The sequence below is a fragment of the Apium graveolens genome, chromosome 6 (genome assembly GCF_009905375.1).
Source record: "Apium graveolens cultivar Ventura chromosome 6, ASM990537v1, whole genome shotgun sequence".
Lineage (NCBI taxonomy): Eukaryota > Viridiplantae > Streptophyta > Magnoliopsida > Apiales > Apiaceae > Apium > Apium graveolens.
Genome location: NC_133652.1, coordinates 242,776,196 through 242,799,306, shown reverse-complemented (window position 1 = coordinate 242,799,306; position 23,111 = coordinate 242,776,196). Strand labels below are relative to the sequence as shown.

Below are 23,111 nucleotides of genomic sequence, written 5' to 3'. Positions count from 1 at the left end.
GAACTGGTTCGTCAACAGTAGAGTAGACACAGTTCTCAAGTAGCTGCAGTGCTTGTCGAACCGTAGACAACGTTACAACATACTCATCCTCCCCAGATGAAAAAATGATACTTGGGGACCCTTGAGCACCACCATCATCATACACACCGCTTCTCCAGAACTCCAGTACTTGAGTACCAGAAACTGCTTCGGGTTCAGTCAGAGCATACCCAATATCAGAACTAGCGAGAAAGTCCTGAAATAAAGTTCAGAAGGTGCTTCTGACTTGCTAAGAATAGCAGAGAAGTTATTAGGAACAAACGTTGCTCCATCGAAGATTATGTCCTTTGGTGCCATGTGAATTCGTGAGAAAGAAGATTGCCTGTAAGGTGTTTGAGAAAATGTCTGTATGAAGAATCGTCAGTAGATGAGAGAGAATAGAAGTAAAGAGAGAGAGATAAAATGTGAAAGTAAATAAAATATTTTACAATCTTTTCTCTCTTTTACTTATACACGGTAGAAAAAGTAACCGTTGGGACACCTGTCAGACATGCAACAGTAAAAGATAATTAATGGGCACGTGTATTCAGTAATCATGACTTATCACATGCAGTTTTTTAAGGAAAAACCGTTCCACTTACCAAGTAATCCCATTAATCAGGGTAGTTCAGTTTTATTTTTAAAATTTAAAACTGTTCTCACTTAATAAATTTTTATCACTACGTGACCAATATTCTGTAAAAATATGACAAATGAGAGAATAACCAAAAATAAATCAAGTAAATAAATCCTGCCATGTCAGAATCAGAACTTGATTTGTATCAGAGCTTGAAGGTCATCAGAATATGGTTAGTATCAGGATTTAACATGTTATCAGAATATCAAACGACTCAGAGACAAAATCTTGCATAAATATAAAATTTTATTAATATATTTAGGAAATACATTTCATGAAATTCAAATTACATGCTGAAAAGTACAAGATTGTCCTAAGCTGCAAATCCTAACATCAACAGCTTTTGTCCTAAGCTAAGAAGCCAGACAAAGCTGACGGTGAAGAGAAACAGGTAGGAGAAATTATTTCTTCTTCCTACTCTCAACAAAAAGAAGAGCAAGACGAATAATACGCTCCTGCTGTCGGAGAGCTTCCAGCCGTTCCTCTTCCAGTCGCTCAAGATGGCGATGGTAGTCCATGTAGAAGAACAAGAGGTCTGTGAGGACCTCTTGGGGAACCGAGTCCCAAATTTCATCAATAATGGCAGTAACATGTCATTCCTGTTGCCATTCTGTACACCTCATATTGACAGTGAAGGTGTCATAGTTCAGAACTAAGTTGTAATGAACCGTGGTTATGATGAGTGAAAAAGAAATAAGTAGGAGGGTTTGAGAGAAAATGAGAGATGTGATAGCTGGAAAGAGGTGTTGGTTTATATAGCCAATAGAATACCAAGAGACGCAAGGAAAATTGAATGGTTATAGGTAAAAATAGTTCTACCTCGTCTCCCTAGACTGATGAGAATAAAAACAGCCATTGGAAGTGTAAAACAGGATTTAATGCGCACATGAAACAAGTAAAAATTACTGTGCACAGACGTGTACCACTAACCCAAATTATATTGACTTTTAATATCTCACCCAAACATATTCTGATTTTAAATAAGACTGTTTCAGATTTTAACCACAAATAAGTCAAGTAAAGAATCAGAGTATAATATCAGAACTTAGACTTATATCAGAACTCAACAGTCATCAGAACATGATTTCTTAACTCGAAAAATGAATGCTTATTTCTGTAGTTCTTCATACAAATTCTAATTTCATTTCTTCAGAAATTAATCATCAGAATCATAACTTGTCCTCGAAATTTTTGTAACAGACACTTAAACGTTCATCTACAACACCATTTATCACCACAGTAATTTTTATCATTCATATGGAGTGTATGTGTGTGCAGTAAGCTAAATATCCGATAAAGATTAAAGTCTGATTCACTTCAGTACATCTTAAAAATAAGGCATAACTAAGAACTTTGCTCAAAATCTGTCATGATTCTGAAGTCTACTTTAGAATGAGTTCATGCATGAGTCCACCTCAACTGTTTTGTGCTTATTTTATGCATCTTTTGAAATTCCATTTTACAGTGGCTTCTCAGTGTAAGTGAGTCACGACTGCTTATCAGAATTTATGCTATTATCAGAGTATTTCTCCAGTAATCATAAAGGGTGAAAAGTCACCAAGAAAAATATTTATTTTTGCTTTTCTGATGCATATTACTTAATACCAGCAATGCACTTGGGTCTTCCCTTCCACAGTTTTTACTCTAGATCTCAAATGGGTACCTGATTTTTATTTCTTTTTCTTTTCTTTTGATAAGTGAGGCTTATCAGCACTTAGTACATTCACAAGATTTACTAACATCAGAACTTAACAGATGAGAAGCACTATTCTAGTTGTTGACTTAGTAATAAGATAGACAAAGTATACTTAACTAAGCTCAATATCAGAATTTGCTTGTGCCAATAGATTTCCATATAAACAATTACTTCAAATAAGGGATTTGTTAGTATATTAAAGACTACTAGGTCAGCATCTAGCATATTTATCCTCATTGAATTGAATAATCACAGAAATATTCATATCACTATCAAAGTTTAGAAATTCACATCAGATAACAATCAGTACTTAAGCAATTTTCAATTAAGCACTGAATACACAAAGATGATAATATCTGTAAATACTGATCATAAAGTCTGATGTATCAGAAAAAAAAACTAGGCAGATTTAGAGAAAGAACCTGAAACCATTCCAAGTTCATTTACTAATCTTGTAAAAGTAGCTTCACACAGTGGTTTTGTGAAGATATCTGCTAGTTGTTGATCTGTTGGAACAAAGTGCAATTCCACTGTACCTTCATCCACATGTTCCCTTATGAAGTGGTACCTTATGCTGATGTGCTTTGTCATTGACTGTTGAACTGGATTACCTGTCATAGAAATAGCACTTTAATTATCACAGTAAATAGGGATTTTAAAATATGTTAACCCATAATCCAGTAACTGATTCTTCATCCAAAGAATCTGTACACAACAGCTTCCTGCAATAATGTATTTTGCTTCTGCAGTTGATATGGAAATTGACTTTTGTTTCTTGCTAAACTAAGAAACCAATCTGCCTCCAAGAAATTGGTAGCTTCCAGTTGTACTTTTCCTGTCAATTTTGCAACCTGCAAAATCTGCATCTGAGTAACCTATTAGCTTAAAGTCCGATTCTCTAGGACACCACAATCCCAGATTAGCTGTTCCCTTAAGATACTTGAAAATTCTTTTCACAGCTATTAAGTGAGGTTCTTTTGGATCTGCTTGAAATCTTGCACAAAGATAGGTAACATACATGATATCAGGTCTACTAGCAGTTAGATAGAGTTGAGAGCCAATCATACCTCTGTAATCAGTAATATCTACTGATTTACCAGTATCCTTATCCAATTTTGTTGCAGTGGCCATGAGAGTGGATGCACTTAAACAATCTTGCATTCTAAATTTCTTCAGCAAATTTCTGGTGTACTTGGTTTGACAAATAGGAGTGCCTTCTTCATTCTGCTTGACTTGAAGGCCCAGAAAATAGTTAAGTCCCCCCATCATACTCATTTGATATCTTGACTGCATCAGTTTGGTAAACTTCTTGCAAAGTCTGTCATTTGTAGAACCAAAGATGATATCATCAACATATATCTGAACCAAAAGTAAGTCCTTTCCATGGTTGAGGTAGAACAGAGTTTTGTCAATAGTTCCTCTGTTAAATCTACTTTCCAGAAGAAACTGAACTAAAGTGTCATACCATGCTCTTGGAGCTTGCTTAAGGCCATAAAGTACTTTATCAAGCCTGTAGACATGATTTGGAAATTTGGAATCTACAAAGCCTAGAGGTTATTCAACATATACTTCCTCTTCCAACTCTCCATTGAGAAAATCACTTTTCACGTCCATTTGAAAGACAGTAAACTTTTTGTGAGCAGCATAAGCCAAAAATATCCTTATGGCTTCCAATCTAGCAACTGGTGCAAATGTTTCATCATAATCAATTCCCTCCTGTTGAGAATATCCTTTTGCAACCAGCTTTGCTTTATTCCTTGTAATTATGCCATAACTATCAGTTTTGTTTCTGAACACCCACTTTGTACCAACAACAGATCTGTTCTTTGGTCTTGGCACTAGGGTCCAGACTTTGTTTCTTTCAAATTCATTTAACTCTTCCTACATTGCTTGCACCCAATCAGCATCTTGAAGAGCTTCTTCCACTTTCTTTGGTTTAGTCTGAAAAAGAAAAGAATTATAAAGACATTCACTTGAAGTAGCTGTTCTAGTTCTGACACCTGCATCAGGATTTCCAATAATTAAGTCAGGTGTATGTGATTTAGTCCACTTCCTTGCAGATGGAAGGTTTTCTCTAGAACTGGATGCTCCCCCATGATCCATGCTATCTTCATCAACATTTTCTAATGCTCCCCCTGAAACTATGCTCTCTGAGTTGGATCCTTCAGAAATTGAGTTTTCAAAATTATCAGAACTTGGCTTATCAGAACTTGATAAATTAGAACTTGAAGAGCCAATTGTATGTTCTGATGCTTCTTGAGATGTGGTTTTATCTTCAATGTGCTCCCCCTGCACAGGTGCATCTTCCTTTGGCGTAGTCACCACAGTTTCAATAACATCAGAGTTTAATCCATCAGAGTTTGCAGTATCAGGATTTAGACTGTCAGGATTTTCAGTATCAGAATTTAAGTCTTCATTTTCAAATCTCAGCTGATCATGATCATTGAAATCTTCAAGTCCAGTAATCTTCTTATCATCAAATGAGACATTGATAGATTCCATGACAACCCTTGTTCTTAAATTGTAGACTCTGAAGGCTTTTGTGGAAAGTGGATACCCAACAAAAATTCCTTCATCAGCTTTTAAATCAAATTTGGATAGCTTTTCAAGGTGAGTCATAAGAACAAAACACTTGCATCCAAATACATGAAAATACTTCAGATTTGGCTTCTTTTTCTTCACAATCTCATATGGTGTCTTTCCATGCTTGTTAATGGGTGTTGCATTCTGAGTACAACAAGCAGTCTGTACAGCTTCAGCCCAAAAATAGGTTGGTAGCTTTGCTTCATCAAGTATAGTTCATACAGCTTTAATAAGAGTTCTATTCTTTCTTTCAACAACTCCATTTTGTTGTGGAGTTCCAGGAGCAGAAAATTCCTGCTTGATTCCATGGTCTTTGCAAAACACTTCCATTGTCAAATTCTTGAACTCAGTGCCATTATCACTTCTTATGATCTTCACAGAATCTTTGACCAATTTATCCAGTTGCTTGACATGATCAATCAAGATAGATGCAGTTTCACTTTTTGTGTGCAAGAAATACACCCATGTGTATCTTGTGAACTCATCCACTATGACCATAGCATATTTCTTCTTTGCAATAGACATGACATTCACTGGACCAAATAGATCTACATGAAGTAGGTGATAAGGCTCAAGAATTGATGATTTAGTCTTGCTCTTGAATGAAGATTTTCTTTGTTTAGCCTTCTGACATGAATCACAAAGGCCATCAGGAGCAAATACTGATTTTGGTAGTCCTCTCACAAGATCTTTCTTGACCAGTTCATTTATATTGTTGAAATTTAAATGAGAGAGTTTCTTGTGCCAATTCCAGCTTTCTTCAATTGATGCTCTACTCACCAGACAGATTGCGGACCCATCAGTACTTGTTAAAAGCTTAGCTTCATTAATGTTACCATGCCTGTATCCTTTTAGAACAACTTTGCCTGTAGATTTACTTACAATTTCACAGTGTTCGTCAAAGAAATCCACATGATAACCTCTGTCACAGATTTGACTAACACTCAACAGATTGTGTTTATGTCCTGAGACCAGAGCTACTTTTTTAATGATGACATTCCCAAGATTGATATTGCCATATCCCAATGTTTTTCCAATGTTGCCATCTCCATAAGAAACACTTGGGCCAACCTTCTCCACAAAGTCTGATATTTCCTATGTCCTGAGCATCCACTGTTCATAACTAGGATGTTTTTCTTGTTTCCCTGCAATCACAAAGACCACTAATGATTAGTTTTAAGGACCCAGACTGGCTTGGATCCTTTGGCCTTATTAGGTTTGTTAACATTTGCAGCGGATTTAGCATCAGAGTTTATGTTAACATTTTTCTTATCAGCATTTACACTATCAGACTTTGTATCAGAACTTACACTAGAAGGAACAATGCTAACTTTCTTTAAAGAAGGTTTTATTTAATAATAATCATAGTACAAACTATGATATTCCTTACAAGTATAAATTGAATGCCATAAACTACCACAATGAAAACAAGGATTTTGTGGCCTATATCTAACAGACTGACTCTTAACTCCTGACTTTGAAGGTAAGGAGTTTATGTTCTTATTCTTCCTGCAAAAAGAAGCCAGATGGTTAGAACTTCCACAATTATGACATGTTTTTCTAGGAGCATTAGGAACAGGCTTATAATCATTTCTTTTATGCACACCTTCCTTTCCATTCCTATTTTTCCTAGGTGACTTTACCTTGTTTATATTTTTTACATCTTTTAGCTTATGCTTAAGCTGCTTCTTTGTCATTAAGCCTACGTTTACTTCAGTTGTCTTTTTCTGTTTTAGTTTGTCAGAAGTTGATTCCTCTTTAACTTCTGATTTCTCAGTATCAGACTTTACAGCTACAAACTTAACAGGTTTTAACTTTGGCTTTTATTTAACAACTATAGGCTTAATTTCTACAGTTCCTTTATCATTCTTATCATCTCCATAACCTAAGCCCTCTTTCCAGTTTCCACTACTTAACAAATTCTGAGTTGTTCTGCCAGAGTTAGTCCAAGTCCTGATAATCTCTCTTTCCTTTTCTAACTCAGTCTTTAGAGATTCATTCATTTTAGGTACTTCATCCCCAACATAGAAAGCATCATCTCTATCTTTCTGAGTTTGATGGAACATGACTAGCTCTTTTTCTAAATAATTATTCCTCTTTCAAAATTTAATCTTTCATATGTTAAAGTTTGATCTCTATTACTAATGAACATGGTTTAAAGATATCTTCTCAACTCATTAATGTCATTAGTATGAAAGGCATAAGTAGTTTGAGGTACCTTTAACTCAGCAGCTTCAGGACTGCTATCAGCATTTGCCATCTGAAGTGTCTTTCTAGCTTTTCTTCTTTGTGACAAGAGCCTTGCCTTTGTCACTCTTCACTTTCTTGCAATCAGGAGATATGTGGCCTTTCTCACCACAGTTGTAGCTTTTGACATTTGTGTAATCTCCTATGTTAGACTTTCCTTCTTTGCCTTCAGATTTTCTGAAACTCTTTTTATCAGAACTTGTACCTTTCCTGGAAAACCTCTTTCCCTTTCTAAATTTTCTAGTATGCAATCCTTGTGATTCTTTTCACCATAAGAGCACACAACTTCATATCTCTTCATCAGCATCCATCTCAGGCAAGTTTTCAGTTTCTGAGTCATCATCACTATCAGAACTTAATAACTCAGTATCAGACTTTGTGATGAGCGCTTTTCCCTTGCCTTTCCTTGAGGTAGCTGCCTTGGGGGATTTTTCTTCAGCCTTAAGAGCAACTGTCCTTGACTTTCCTCCTTTCCTCTTGCTTCTTTGTTCCATCTCAAGTTCATGAGTCTTGAGCATCCCATAAATTTTATCAAGAGTTGTTTCATCAAGATTATAGTTGTCTCTTATAATTGTTGCCTTCAAATCCCAACTTTCAGGAAGAGCTAACAGGAATTTAAGGTTTGAATCTTCAAGATCATACTCCTTATCAACTAGTGACAAATCATTCAAGATTTTGACAAATCTGTCATATAAATCAGTCAATGACTCATTAGTCTTTGAGTCAAAGTGTTCATACTCTTGAGTGAGTATTGTCTTCATGTTCTTCTTAATCGAATCAGTTCCCTGGCATCTTGTCTCCAAGGCATCCCATATCTCCTTTGCAGTCTTGCAGTTAATTACCCTGTTTGACATTACATTATCAATGGCACTATGCAGCAAGTGGCGTACCTTAGCATCCTTAGCAATTGATGCTATATCTTTAGCAGTGTAATCACTCTTCTCCTTTGGTACAGACTTTACTGCTTCACCTACAACTACAACATCGAGCTTTGTTGGCTTGTGAGGTCCTTCATTGATTCTGTCAAGATATTCTGGATCTGTAGCTTCCAGAAACATAGTCATCCTCACCTTCCATATGGGATATTCAGATGGTTTCAGTATGGGAACTCTAATAGCCTCATATCGACTATGGATTTGAGTCTTTGGGGGTTCTTCAGTTTTGGTGGGCTTGGTTGGAGTTTTTGCTTCAGACATGATTGTTTTTGGATCTTAAACTGTTTGTGTGTTAACAGATAGGCTCTGATATCACTTATATAAATCAAGTGAATGTATACTTGCGGTTGCATATTTACATATCAAATATTTTTATATATTGAATATTTCCTAGATGCACTTCTTTTTACTTGGTATTTTAAGCCCAATATATACACATGGGAAACTCATAGATTTTTTTCGATTTACCAAGGCGGGCCGCATAAAACTGGAGTTGTATTTTATCAGGATATCCATTATTATACGTAGTACTTTTGATATAATAATCCCAATTAGTAGTAAAGGTAGGTTCAGTGGTAGTAAGGGTAAGAAAGTCTTTTTTTTGTATTAGTACAAGGAGTACTATAAATAGGCGGACAATTGTAATATGGGATTATTTTGAATATTATGGAAAAATGGAAATTTTTTCCACCAACTTTCTCTTTATCTCTTTATCTCTTTATAACAAAATTTCAAATTCCGTTTCCTCTCTCTCCCTCTCTCCCTCCCTCCCCCGATCTCACTTTCTTCCCTCTTAATTCTCAATTCAGATCTCTTTTATACTCTGTTAACTTGATTATCTAGACTAACTATGTGTTAATTAACTTGTATTTGCATCCAATAAACAGAAAACTTCAAAAATATTCAAATATTAAAAATCTTAAAACACATTGTCGTGCATATGATGTGTACTTGATGATTTCATAAACAAAACATCTAAGTAGATTTTACTTAGTGAAATTATGTAGCACTCGACGGATAAGAATTATAGTCCCGACGGATAACTCATTATAGTCCCGACGGATGATTAACTTATTATCCATCGAGTGAGTAGCTTATGTAATAATAAGTTTGTAGCACAGTTATGTATGCACCTTTGTATAGAATCTGTAGTAGCTAATAAGTCATGTTGACTTTAACTAGATATGCAGAATAGGTTGATTAATTATACATAAATGATGTCTTGTAATTCTGCATAAGTGAAATAGAGTCAAGTGCCAAAATAGCTACCGACGGATGATTAACAAAGCCATCGACGGATGATCAAATGACTATCAACGGATGTTTAATATAGCAGTCGACGGATGATCAATTAAACCATCAACGGATGTTCTGAAAGTCGACGGATGATCATATGAAGAATTCAAACACCAGTTGAACAGTGAAAGCTGACATACAGCCGTCGAGATGTATACAAACACACTGTGGAAGCCCATGAACTAGGTAATAGAGGACGAAAAGCAGCAAAGCTTAAGACTGTTAGATTTTATATTTGTTCAGTCTTTTTGACTTTGTAATCTTGGTATTATATAAACCAAGAGAGTAGCAAATAAAAATATAACTGAAATAGCTGAGAAACACAAAAACAGAGAAATCTTTGTAAGCAGAATCTTTAGCATTTCCTGTATTCTCAGTAGTTCTATTTTGTAAGCAGCTGTGAGCATTTCTGCATACAGAGTCCTCTTGATATATTATATATATATCTCTGGTGGAATTGTTTAAATCCACCAGAAAGTTTTTAAAGACTCTTGTTTTTAATTACTTATGTTTTGATTCAATTAAGTTTACATTCCGCATTGTGCTAATCAAAACAAATATATCTATAATCGAGTTGAACATTTTTATTTCAAGAAAAAGGTTCAAGAATTCCATTCAACCCCCCTTCTGTAATTTGTTGCTACATTGTTAAGGGACTAACACACATTTCCTGACATATGCCGACCAATGTTCCATTACACCGGAAAATTTTTGTGCACTTTGTGTGGGTGAGAAGGAAAAAGGGCGCTCTATCAAGCCCACGCATTACAACGGTTCAAATATCTGTGTAATGGATGATCGTGGATGTAATACCCCAACTTTTCATATGATAATTATACTTAAATATATAGCTAAAACTCCAAATTATATATATTATAAGAATAAGTTTCTAGTTGTCCATAAAATTCTAAAATCCGAGATAAAAATAAAATCATCTAAGCTAAAATTAAAGCAAATCCTGGGAGACGCAGCTCCAATACAAATATAATCATTAAAATATCATTCCAAAGCAAGCTTAAATCAAGTCAACCTTTAAGATTTCCCAAAATCTAAGCATCTGAAAATTTGTAAGTAATGAGCCACAAAGCCCAGCAAGAAAACAATTCTACACGGGTGGATCAAGTATCATAATTTTATAAAACCAAAATCATTGTCCATAAATTCATATGACATAAAAAATAATTTAATTTCACAACTCGCTAAGGCCACAAATACCCCGTGACACATTATCAAAAGTTCATAATTTATGTCACTAATGCGTCCCTTACTAAGGTATCATAGAGCGTGCGCTTCGGAAGGCATCATAAGTAGCACTCCCTAGTAAGGTATTAAAGCCTAGTTTCGGAACTATACGTAATTACTAACTGGTTCATAAGTCAGAGTTCACTGGGAATTCTTATTTCTAAAACATGGTAATTCATCCATAAATTTTAAAACAAAAGGAGTGCATAAATATTTAAAATATTTCAAATAAAAATAAAAGTGTAAAAAGTTTACTTACCTTAATTGAAAAATAACCAAATACACAATCCCAGATATATGCTAAGAGATAAGCCTAAATTAAATAAATAAACGCTCTTTATTATAAAACTACACAGAAGTAAAATAAAAACATGTAACAATCATGAAATTAACTCCCATAAATTAATAGCATATATAGGGATAATAGAATATTAATTTTACAATTACAGTTAGGTCATGTAAACAACCTGACAAAAAACATAAGTTCATACACCTAAATAATAATTCTTAACTAACACAAATTATTACATTTAACTCAACAAATTTTATATATTTAGTTGACTACAATAAATAAATAATAAAAATTACAACCACCGTCTATTTTAAATTATGTTAAAAATACAATAATCGTTCTAAAAAACAAAGCCATATAGAAGTATATGTATTCTTTTGTCAAAATAAATATTAGTAGAAATACATTTATCTATATAAAATTAAATCAACAAGAAACTAAATACAATTATAAACCTTTGTTTATACCAATATATGATTTAAACAAGTATACAATTTACTCATTCTTTTGCATATATTCAAACTAATAACATTAATTTATTAGAACAACAGAATAAACATTTTTTTTTGAAAAATCGTACTTGCATTAATCAAATAGCTTTCAAAGCAAGATTACAAATGATAAAATCAGGAGCGATGGTGTTCCACTCTTGTAAACCGGACACGGAATGTGCACCCCTTGCTAACAAATGGGCAACACTATTCGCTGATCTAGGAACAAAAACAAGCGACACTTCCTCAAAGTGTTTAAGTAATTCCTTACAGTCATCTACTATAGTATCAAACGTCGATCTTCCTTGATTGTCTTTACTTGCAGTGATCGCGTCCACTAAGCTCTTGGCATCAGTTTCAAAAACACATTTCCTCGATCTCCACTGTTTCGTCTAGGAAAGAGCTTCTTTCAAGCTTATGGCTTCAGCAATTCTCGGTTGGTGTCTAGTTTGCAATCGTTTGCTCCTTGCTCGAATGAAATGTCCGTTATCATCTCTTGCTACACATCCCAACCCAGTCCAGCCTCCATTTATATCACAAGCCGCATCTGTTTTAATCTTCACCCATTATGCTGGTGGTTTACACCACGTACTATCTCTTCTTTGTGTCTGCATTCCTTCTTTAGCTTCAAGTTCTCTAACTTTGTTCCAATCTGACTTCATGTTCAGTGCCATGGATTTGATCCCAAAAGCTGACACTACTATCTTATCCCATAGTCATTTATTTCTTCTGTACCACAACGCCCAACATATCATCCCAAACATGGCCCCCTGGTCCTTATTAGCATTTTGAAAAACTCTCTTCGTGACCTGAAACACTGTATCCCCAGGAACCACCAAAACCAGCTCCATCATACCCACTGCAGCCCAAACTTCTCTAGCAAAAGTACATCGAAATAGTATATGCATACTATCCTCAATATGAGTTTGACACCATAAACATCGGTCAACAATGTTTACTTGCTTATTGATCAGGTTTGCAGCTGTTGGGAGCACATCTCTACACATTCGCCAAATGAAATTTCTTACCTTTCCTGGTAGCTTGAGGTGCCAGATCTTATTCCAAAATTTCCTATCAGGGCAGGCCCATTCTCCTGCAAGTTGCCTATAGCAGCTTTTAACAGTGAAATTACCCGTGTCATCAAACAGCCAATACCAAGAATCAGGCCTTTTACGTATGGGGATAGGAACTTGTTTAATTAAGTTCTTATCTCTTTCATTGCATAAGTCATCCAGCAGATCTTCATCCCACATTGAAAGATCATTTGTCATCAAACTTCCCACTGTGATGTGGCTTAAGTGGGAGTAACATTCCGTCATCAAGAAGCCATTTTCCACACAGGGCAGCCATGGATCCTACCAAACCAGCGTATTATTGCCATCTCCTATTTTCCTTCTAGCTCCTTGCCTCATAACACTTTGAGTCTCAAGAATACTTCTCCAGATGTAGCTTGGATTGTTTCCAAGTGATGCATTTAAAAACTCCGACTGAGGGTATTACACTACAAGAATAATGTCAATAGACATCACACATTAGACATCGGTTAACTTTGCCACTGATGTTAAAAAGAGTATTGACATCACCCCGTGTTTTTGTGATGTCTTTGTTCTTTGTAGACATCGGTTATAATTAAACCGATGTCTAAAATTCACCAAAAAAAAAAACAAAATTCGCGCCCACCATTTCTTCCCCCGTTAGTGAAATTTCATTCAGTTTAGTTCTACATTCCCCCAATCCCAAAATTCTCCCCCCTTAACCAAATTTTGGTTCCCCCCAAAAATCAATCTTCAGACACAAAATCAAAACAAAAAAACTAAAAACTAAAAAACAGAAAACTGTTCTCTCTCTCTCAAACCTGTCTCTCTCTCTCGAACCCCTCTCTCTCTCTCACCTCTCTCCCCTCACAATCTCTCTGAACTCCGGCCATCATCTCACCATCATAATCTCTCGAACCTCTCTCTCTCTCTCGAAGAACCTGTCTATGTGCTATGCAGTTGGTTCTTATGTTGATCTATGTGTTGTGTATAATATGCATTATGTATTATATGAAATCTCAGTTTTGTTTTATTTGCAATTATGTGCAGGAGAATTCATTTTGGTATTAGTATGTTATATTTAAATGTAGTCGTGTTCTGAATTTTGGATGCAAGTGTGTGGTTAATTTAGTGATTGTGTATGCAAGTGTTTAGTTGAAAATAGTACATTTATAATTTGATAATCTGCATCCGTGATCTGACTATTATACTATGGTTAATTATATAGTGATTATACATTAAGTACCGAATGACTAGTTAATATATAGTACTAGTACTATAATTAAATGTATAATATGAATTACGTAATGCATTACAAATCGATTCATATCATATTATAATAAAATATATAACATTAAAATGTATAATATGCATTATGTATAATATGAATTCTCAGTTTTCTTATGTCGTTTATAGTCTGCCCTATGTGTGGATGTCATACTTAAAATCAAGTTAGACTTCTAAAATAAATATTAGGCTTATAAAATAAATATAAGCCTTATACTGAATTTTTTAGTGACATACCAGGTGGTTTTAAATGGATAGGTCTTGGATAAAAGCCGATAGGGATTCTCTACAGTATGAAATTGGTGTTGAAAACTTCTTGATATTTGCCGAGGAAAATGCTAAAAACCCCAAGAAAATTCCTTGTCCTTGTGCACACTGCTCTAACTTCAAAAAGTTTTCTGTGAATATAATCAGAGGTCATCTTTATGAATCAGGGTTTAGTTTAGGATATTCTGATTGGATTTGGCATGGAGAAAACCATGATAATAGTACTAGGTCATCTGTTGGTAGTACTTGTCCTCCCTCGAAGCCCATACCAATTTCAGAAACATTTAACGTGTGTGAAGCAGCCTATAGTAGGGAAGATTGCGATAAAGAGTCAGATAACTCTAAGAGGTTTGTTGCCGATGCAGAACAACCTCTGTTTGAGGGAAGTGAGTGTACTAAACTGGAGTCGGTCTTAAAATTACATAATTGGAAGGCTAGGTTTGGAGTTTCTGATAAAGCTTTTACTGATCTGCTTCAATCAATTGGATCAATTCTTCCTAAAGATAATCTGCTTCCGTCTAATATGTATGAAGCCAAGAAAACATTGACTGATTTAGGCCTCGAGTATATTAAATTCCACGCTTGTCCAAATGACTGCGTATTATACAGGGGTCCAATTCTCGAGTCTTCTTCCGAGTGTCCCAAATGCCATCTCTCTCGCTGGAAAGTTGGGAAAGATGGTCAAGTTAGGGTAAATGTGCCAGCTAAGGTTATGTGGTATTTTCTGATAATCCCCAGATTTAAAAGAATGTTTAAATCTTCATCTACTGCTGAATTAATGAGTTGGCATGCAAATAATCGATCCAAAGATGGAAAGATGCGTCACCCCTCTGATTCTCCTTCTTGGAGAAATGTAGATTGTAGGTGGCCTGAGTTTGGTAGCGAGGCAAGAAATATACGTTTAGGATTAGCGGCCGATGGTATAAATCCACACAATAATGGATTAAATAATCGGTACAGCTGCTGGCCAGTTATGTTAGTAACATATAATCTTCCTCCATGGTTATGCATGAAGAGGAAGTTTATGATGTTAACAACATTAATTTCAGGCCCACAAGAGCCTGGTAATGATATTGACGTATATCTCCAGCCACTGATCGACAATTTAAAAAAATTGTGGGAGGAAGGTGAACCAAACGTGTACGATGCCCATACCAAATCCTTTTTCACTCTAAAGGCAATCTTGATGTGGACAATAAATGACTTTCCGGGATATGGAAATTTGTCGGGGTACGTTAATAAGGGTTATAGGACATGTCCAGTATGCGGTGATCAGACCGTGGCTAAATATCTAAGTCGTAGTAGAAAAATGAGCTACCAAGGACATCGTCGGTATTTAGATCTTTATCATCCGTATAGGAGACAAAGGACAGCTTTTAATGGAGAACAAGAATTTGGTTGTGCACCTGAACCACTTAGCGGAGAGGAAGTGTTGGGGCAACAACAGCAACTTAGGTTCAGTTTTGGAAAGGGGGGAAGCCAAAAAAGGTGGAGTCTCCATGGAAAAAACAGTCAGTTTTTTTTGAGTTAGAGTATTGGAAGTTTCACCATGTTCGACATTGTTTAGATGTCATGCACGTCGAAAAGAACGTGTGTGATAATATAATTGGGACACTTCTACACATGAAATTCAAGAGTAAAGACAGTCTTGCCTCGCGTCTTGATTTGGTTGACATGGGAATACGGCCTGATTTAGCTCCAGAAGTAGGTGAGAAAAGAACATACCTACCTCCTGCCCCTTATATTCTCTCCCGGAAAGAAAAAAAAATAATATTGGCATCATTGTACGACATGAAACTTCCATACGGACATGCTTCAAATATAAGAAATTGTGTATCGATGATTGATATGAAGTTGTATGGTTTAAAGTCCCATGACTGCCATATCCTTCTCCAACAACTACTACCTGTTTGCATTCGTTCAGTGCTTCCGAAAAATGTTAGGGTTAGTATCATAAGATTGTGTTTTTTCTTCAACTCTCTGTGCAACAAAGTTTTAGATGTGTCAAAGTTGAATAAATTACAAGCAGATGTGATATTGACCCTGTGTGAGTTAGAGAAGATATTCCCTCCGTCATTTTTTGATGTTATGATACATCTTATGGTCCATCTAGTAAGGGAACTGCGATTATGTGGACCGGTTTTTTATAGATGGATGTTTCCATTTGAACGCTTTAATAAAATATTGAAGAGTTATGTAAGAAACCGATTATATCCAGAAGGTTCTATAGCTGAAGGTTACCTCAAAGAAGAGTCAATAGAATTTTGCAGTGAGTTCTATAGCGGGAGTAGTAGAACAACCGGTCTTCCGAAAGATGAAGAAAAAATTTCCGGTCCAATCGGTGGTGTGACTATGAAGTCAGTTGCGGAAAAAGAACGAGATGAGGCTCATCTTTCAGTTCTTCGTAATAATTTGGAAGTGGAACCATATGTTATGTAAGTAAAACATAAAAAGTATACATATAATTGTTAAAGTTGTATTTGGTATAGTTTAGTCGAATTTGATGTAAGTAATTTCAGGTTGCATAAAAAATATTTGGAAGAGATTTATCGAGGGAAAAAGAAGAGTGTACAGTGGCTATTGGGAGAGCACAATCGACAATTTGCCGATTGGTTTGAACAAAAAGTTGGTTTACATTATTTTTCCTTCTTTTTTATTTTTATATGTCGTGTTTTTAAATTTGTAGCCACTTATATGCATCAATAAATTATATGTAGGTCAGTACAGAAATGAGGGAGAATGCGGAAGCCGTATCTGAAACTATAAGATGGTTTGCTGGGAAACCTTCATTTTCAGTTTTGACTTTCGAAAGTTATGCTGTTGAAGGGGTCCGATACCACACAAAGGATCGAGATAATGCAAGGGTAGTTCAGAATAGTGGTGTGTCATTAGTTGCAAGGACAGTCCAAGTCTCTAGTGCTAAGGACATGAATCCTATAGAGAGTGATTTAAAATTTTATGGGGTGATCAGGGAAATATGGGAATTAGACTACCACGCATTCAAGACCCCTCTATTTTTATGTACATGGGCAGCAAGTAACAAAGGTGTCAAGTCCGATGATCTTGGTTTCACCCTTGTCAACTTCAATCGACCAGGTCACAAAAAGGACAAATATGTCTCTGTTGACCAAGTCAACCAAGTATTTTATATTGAGGATCCAGTTGATGCTAATTGGTCCGTTGTGTTATCGGCGACAACTCGAGACTATCATGATGTTTACAATGAAGATGCTCCTGAAGACACCTCCTGGAACCCTCCCCCATTCTTTTCTAATATCCCTACATGTGACCCTGCTAAAATTGATGATGCAAGTGTTTGTAATAGAAGAGAAAATGTTGAGGGTATATGGGTCAAAAAGTTATAGGAGTCTAGCTATATATTCTCCTTATTTGTAATTTTTCTTGTTATTTGTAATTTTTCTTGTTATTTGTAATGTAGCTTGTGATCTCTGTTTTCTTGTAATTTTTCAATGTAGTTATAGAAGTCTATCTGTAATTTTTCTTGACAATTAAATGAGAATTTTGTTTAATTTTCTGCATATCTGTTAGACATTATACCATGAACTGTGTAGTTGTTCTAATCTGTTAAATATTAGTTAATTTTTTAGATTAGAGGAAGAGGAAAGAATGGCACCAAAAAAGCAAATGCGAAAGCAATCAGAAAAGACTGCATCACAGAATCTTAGCGGTGGAAGCCCCAAGCGGCTGGAGGATGTTCCGAACAATGATGAAAACAATGAAGGGCATGCATCGGAATCTCAACCGACTAACTCAGAACAGACAAATACTACAACTAATACTGCTACAAGGAAGTCTGGGGGTAAGCGAGGCGTATGCGCAATGTACAAAGTGATTGTCAAGAAAGCTCGCGGGAAGAAAGTTAAAGTCACTGCCAATGAATGGGGAATTCCTAATGGGGAAACTAGAGCCCGTTTGCAGTCTTACATTGGTATGTTGGCTAGGACTATGATTCCAATCGACATTCCTACGTGGCCAAATATAGACCCTGAATTAAAATCAAAGCTTTGGTTAGATCTCCAGGTACTAGATCAATTGTAAAAAATTATTATCAAATATAGATCTTGAATATAAGTTTTTCCTGTTATGATTTTGTGAACTTGTGTTTTTTCAGGCTACCTTCAAAGTTAAACCAGAAATTGAAAACATGGTCCTAAAGTCAGCAGGCTCTAAATGGCGACAGTTTAAGACTGATTTGACGAGAAAGTATGTGCTACCATTTATTGGAGAAAAGAAGAAGCTGAGTAAGCCGCCAAGAGGCTATGGCTATGTTAGTAAGGCAACCTGGAAAAGGTTTGTGAGACAGAGGACTGATTCTAAGTGGAAGGTATGTTTTAATTCTGTAATATATGATTTGGTGATTTTTTTGCATCGTCTGTTGTAATTTTTGTAATCTTGTGACATGTTTTTAGGAAATTCATGACACACAAAGTGAAAGAGTGTCTAAGAGAAAATATCATCACCGGTTGTCAAGAAAGGGGTACATCGGTTTAAAAGAAGATGAGGTAAGAAAAGTTCATTTAATTGTATAACTGTATTTAATTTATAATAGGTCAGTCCATAATAAATTAGAGTCCTACATTTTTTAGCCCTGGAGTTATTTGTATTACTGTATTTTATTTTATTTGTAACAGATAAAAAAAGGAAGGTTGAATCCGGGAGAAGAACCGGATAGAGCGATTTTTTGGCAAAAGGCTCGTAAGCGGAAAAACGGACAAGAGGTCGAAGAGGTCGATGAAGATTTGGCTGTTGTATGCGATAAAATTATAAGTTTTAATTTTGGTTAAATTACATTAAAGTAGGCGAATCAGTAAAATTAGGACGACATAAATCAGTAAAGTAGGCGAATCAGTATAAATAGGACCCCTGTCAATGTTTTAGTTAATTGGTCTTTAATTATACTGATTACAATTATGCGAAATAATTATTATTTATCTTTTATTGAAAACTAGTTAACTCCATTTTGGTTAATTTATTTTCTTGTTAACAGAACGCATTGTTGGAAAAAAAGAAGAAGGGTGAGATTCAGTTTTCTGGTGCTGAAGATGTTCTGACAACGGCTTTGGAGAGTCGTGAGCATTCTGGGAGGGTTCGGGCTGTTGGAGGGTACATCACTCCAAAACAATACTTTAATTTGCCAAGAGAGCCAAAGCTTCGAATCACAAAGGCAGAGTTGATGGCCCGTGATCGACAAAGGGATGAACTGCTTGAAAAAAAAACGCAAGCTCTCGAGGCAGAGATTGATCGCTTGAAGTCAGTGATCGAAAGTGGAGGTACTTTTCACTCTCCAATGCCATCTGAAAAGGCAAGTTTCGATCCGGAAAAGGATAAAGAAATGAAGTCTAATCCACCACCTGCAAGAGGAGTTGTGTTGGTATATGAAGATGATGACTGTGTTTTTACAGATGGCCCAACTAGGCCTTCACCTCCTGGAAGTCACGTAAGTTATTTTAATTTTGTGAGCAACCTTGTCATTTATCTTACTAAGGTAAATCATTGTTACCTTAATTTTTTAATTTTGTTTATTTAAATATTATAGGCCCAACGATCTTGTGAGCTATCTGTCGAGAGACTTGAGAATAAGGTTGCATTTGGTATGGTATATCCTCGCGAGGATAATTTAACTGATTTGGTACATGGAATTGATATACCAATTGGACATCAATGTGTCTCCGTTGATGGCCTCATAAAACCAGATGCCTTGCTTCCAGCTGAGACACGTGGTGATGACATGATGACTGTCCGCGATGCTCTAGGATCTTTTTTGGCATGGCCTGAGGAATTAATTAGCTACACAAATGTTGCGGTATAATGAATAACATATATATGTATAATATTGTCTGAATTTTGAAATTAAATTGTTCATTTCAAGATATTAAAAATTAAGTGGTATGTACATTTTATTTTGGTTTTATATTATCATCAGGTACAGAAAAAAGAAAGGCCCCGAACAAGTGCTGAAAAAATAAAAAAGAATGACGGGTTGCAGGATTTGAAGGCACAATTTCTTCAAGCAAAGCCAGGTGCGAAAGTGCCAAAGGGCTTTAAGCTGTTGTATAAACATGCAACAACTTGGATGAAAACTACCGGGGTCAGTATCCAGGTTCGATGTGAGCCGAATGTGTTTGGACATGAAAAAACAATTTATTTGTTGCATGAGAATGTTGTGTCTTTATTGGAGTTTGAAATGTTGGGCCAAGCAGTAGTTGCAAGTTACATGGCGTAAGTTACCTTTTTTTCTTTTTAATGATCATTTTTTTTAATGTTTGTAATTTTCCAGAACTTGCATTTTAACATCAGCACTCTTTCGATAGGCACTTGCATTCTGAGATTAGTGAAATACCAGAACTGGCGGAGACATTTGCTTTTATTGACCCCGGATCCACATATCACGTGAATGCTGATTTTGAAGCATACATTTTAAACCGGTTGAGAGAGGGTAACCCAGATCGCCTATTCTTTCTTCCGCATAATCAGAAGTAAGTACTTATTGTAATACTGAAAATTAAAAACATGGATAGTACAGTACAAATTTCTATGTGATGTGTCCTATCTGTCTTTGTTTTTTTATGAAAATAGTATGCATTGGATTTTGGTCGTTATCTGGGAAGGGGAAATATATATTCTGAATCCACTACCTCACCCGACACAATTTTCAGAACTAGAAAAGGCGTTATCAAGGTAAATTTTTATTAACGTAACAGTTTGGTATAATTGCATGTTCATTTCTGTACATTATATGAGATTTTATGTTTTTTATGCAGGGCTTTGAAAAGTTATAACTCTGAAACCGGCAGGGGCAACAAGATGGCCAAGGCAAAGTTTCTTAGTGTAAGTACAATAGATCGAGTACCTAATATTTGTGCATAATATATATGATTTATTTGACATGCCTGATTTGTCTTTTAATTAATGAAATAGGGATCTCCCAAACAACCCGGTGGGATTGAATGTGCGTATGTAATAATGCGATACATGAAAGAAATTATCGATGATGACAAGTTGAATTTTGCTAAAAAGGTATTACCTTGACGCTTCCAGTTTGCTATATACTGAGATATGGTTACTTTTCGATATGGTTACTTTTCATTCATGTACTGAATTTTGTTTGTTTCGAATTTGTAGTGGTTGGCCAAGACTCGATCATGTTACAGCATTGAACGGCTAGATGAAGTTCGCATTGAGGCTCTGCAGTTCATCCAAGAGCATATCTGATCAATTCTTGTACTCAAGGTCTTTTCTTTTGCGTAGTCGTACATTTGGTAATTTAGACGGTTCTGTGTAGTAAGAATGTAAGTGTATAAATACTGGGGTTGCTGTATAGGTTTGCAAATGCTGGGGGTTGTACATTTGGTAATGTAGATTCTGTAGTTTTTGAATGATTGATGCAGATGATGGGGTTGGTGTTGGTGATTTTTGGATGATTGATGCAGATGATGGGGTTGGTGTTGGTGGTTTTCGGATGATTGAATGGTTAAATGTATGAATGATTGACTGGTTAGATTTGTATGGATGCGTGTTATTCCAATGTTTTAGTTTTGGTTATGTAGTAAAGGACATCGGTTTTATTTATAACAAATGTCTATCAGTAACGAGTACATCGCTTTTTTAGAAAATTAGTGATGTAAAACTTTACACAATTTGGTCTATAAATTTCTTACACATCACTTTTAATTAAGAAAAGCTGATGTCAAAAAAGATAATGTACATCACTTTTAACCAAACAAAACTGATGTCAAAAAACGCAATGTACATCAGTTTAAGGGAAATAACTGATGTGAAAAACTAATATGTTCAAGTCTAAAGGATACATAGACATCACTTCATTCTAGAAAAAACTGATGTTTATACGCTTAATTAGACATCACCTTTTATTAAAGAAACAGATGTTTAATATGCCATTTTACATCACCTCTGTCAAAATTATCGATGTTTTTATGACAAAAAACATAGCTCAATATATGTTTAATATGTTTTAATAGGTGTAATTTAGTTATTAAATAATTTTGTTATAGCATTTTTTGTGAAAAATCATCACATAGACATCAGTGTTTTTCACTAAAATCGATGTTTTTGTGACAAAAAACATAGCTCATGATATGTTTAACATGTTTAATTAGGTGTAATTTAGTTATTAAATAATTTACTTATAGCATTTTGTTTTAATAATCAACACATAGACATCTGTTTTTTAACTAAAATTGATGTCTAATCCTGTATAGACATCGGGTATTCACCGATGTCTAGAATAGACATCACCGACATCAACATCGGTTGGGAAACAACATAGACATCGGCCAAAAAGCGATGTCTATGGACTTTTTTCTTGTAGTGTTATCTGGCCTTCATTAGAGCTGTAACTATAGGATTACAGTTATTAATAAGCCGCCATGCTTGCCTCGCCAATAGTGCAATATTGAATTCTCTTAGCTTTTTAAAACCAAGACCTCCAGCCTCCTTTACCTCGCATAAATGATCCCATGAGAGCCACCGTATGCCTCCCCCTGTGTTATTTCCCTACCAGAACGCATTGAACTTTTTCTCAATTGTATCACATATTTCCAAAGGTATCAACATCAAACTCATCCAGAAATTAGGTACTGGTTGAGCAGACGTTTTTAACAGTAATAACTTCCCAGCTTTGGATAGTGTTCTATTCCCCCATGACTGCAGTTTCTGCTCTACTTTATCCAGTAAGAATGAGAAGGCTGCTACTCGATTACGGCTAATAACCATGGGCATCCCCAAGTATTTTCCTGGTTTGTCAATTTCAGTTACCCCCAGTTTAGCACATATTCTGGTTCGATCCTGCATCCTCGTATTAGGAGAGAAGACCACCGCAGATTTCCTAAAATTTATCTGTTTCCCTGAGATCGCTTCGTACCTGACAAGAATGAGTTTCAGATTATCCGCTTCCACCTCCGTAGCTCTAAAGAATAGGTAACAGTCGTCCGCGAAGAATAGGTGAGAAATATTTGGTGCACTTCCAGCCACGGTACACCCATGTATGAGCCCATTGTCGACACTTCTCCTTATCATGGCACTCAAACCCTCTGCACACATGATGT

General features: G+C 35.6%; 1 protein-coding gene across 1 annotated transcript; it reads right to left on the bottom strand.

Moving 5' to 3' along the window:
• Positions 1–12,153: 12,153 nt before the first annotated feature.
• Positions 12,154–12,708, bottom strand: LOC141665831 (uncharacterized). Its single transcript, XM_074471815.1, has one exon. It carries the CDS (start codon positions 12,706–12,708, stop codon positions 12,154–12,156), a length of 555 nt encoding a protein of 184 aa, XP_074327916.1.
• Between the last annotated feature and the right edge of the window lie 10,403 nt (positions 12,709–23,111).

Coding starts and splice junctions, on each gene's coding strand:
- LOC141665831 (XM_074471815.1), bottom strand. CDS start 12,708: ATGACAAATGATCTTTCAATGTGGGATGAAGATCTGCTGGATGACTTA.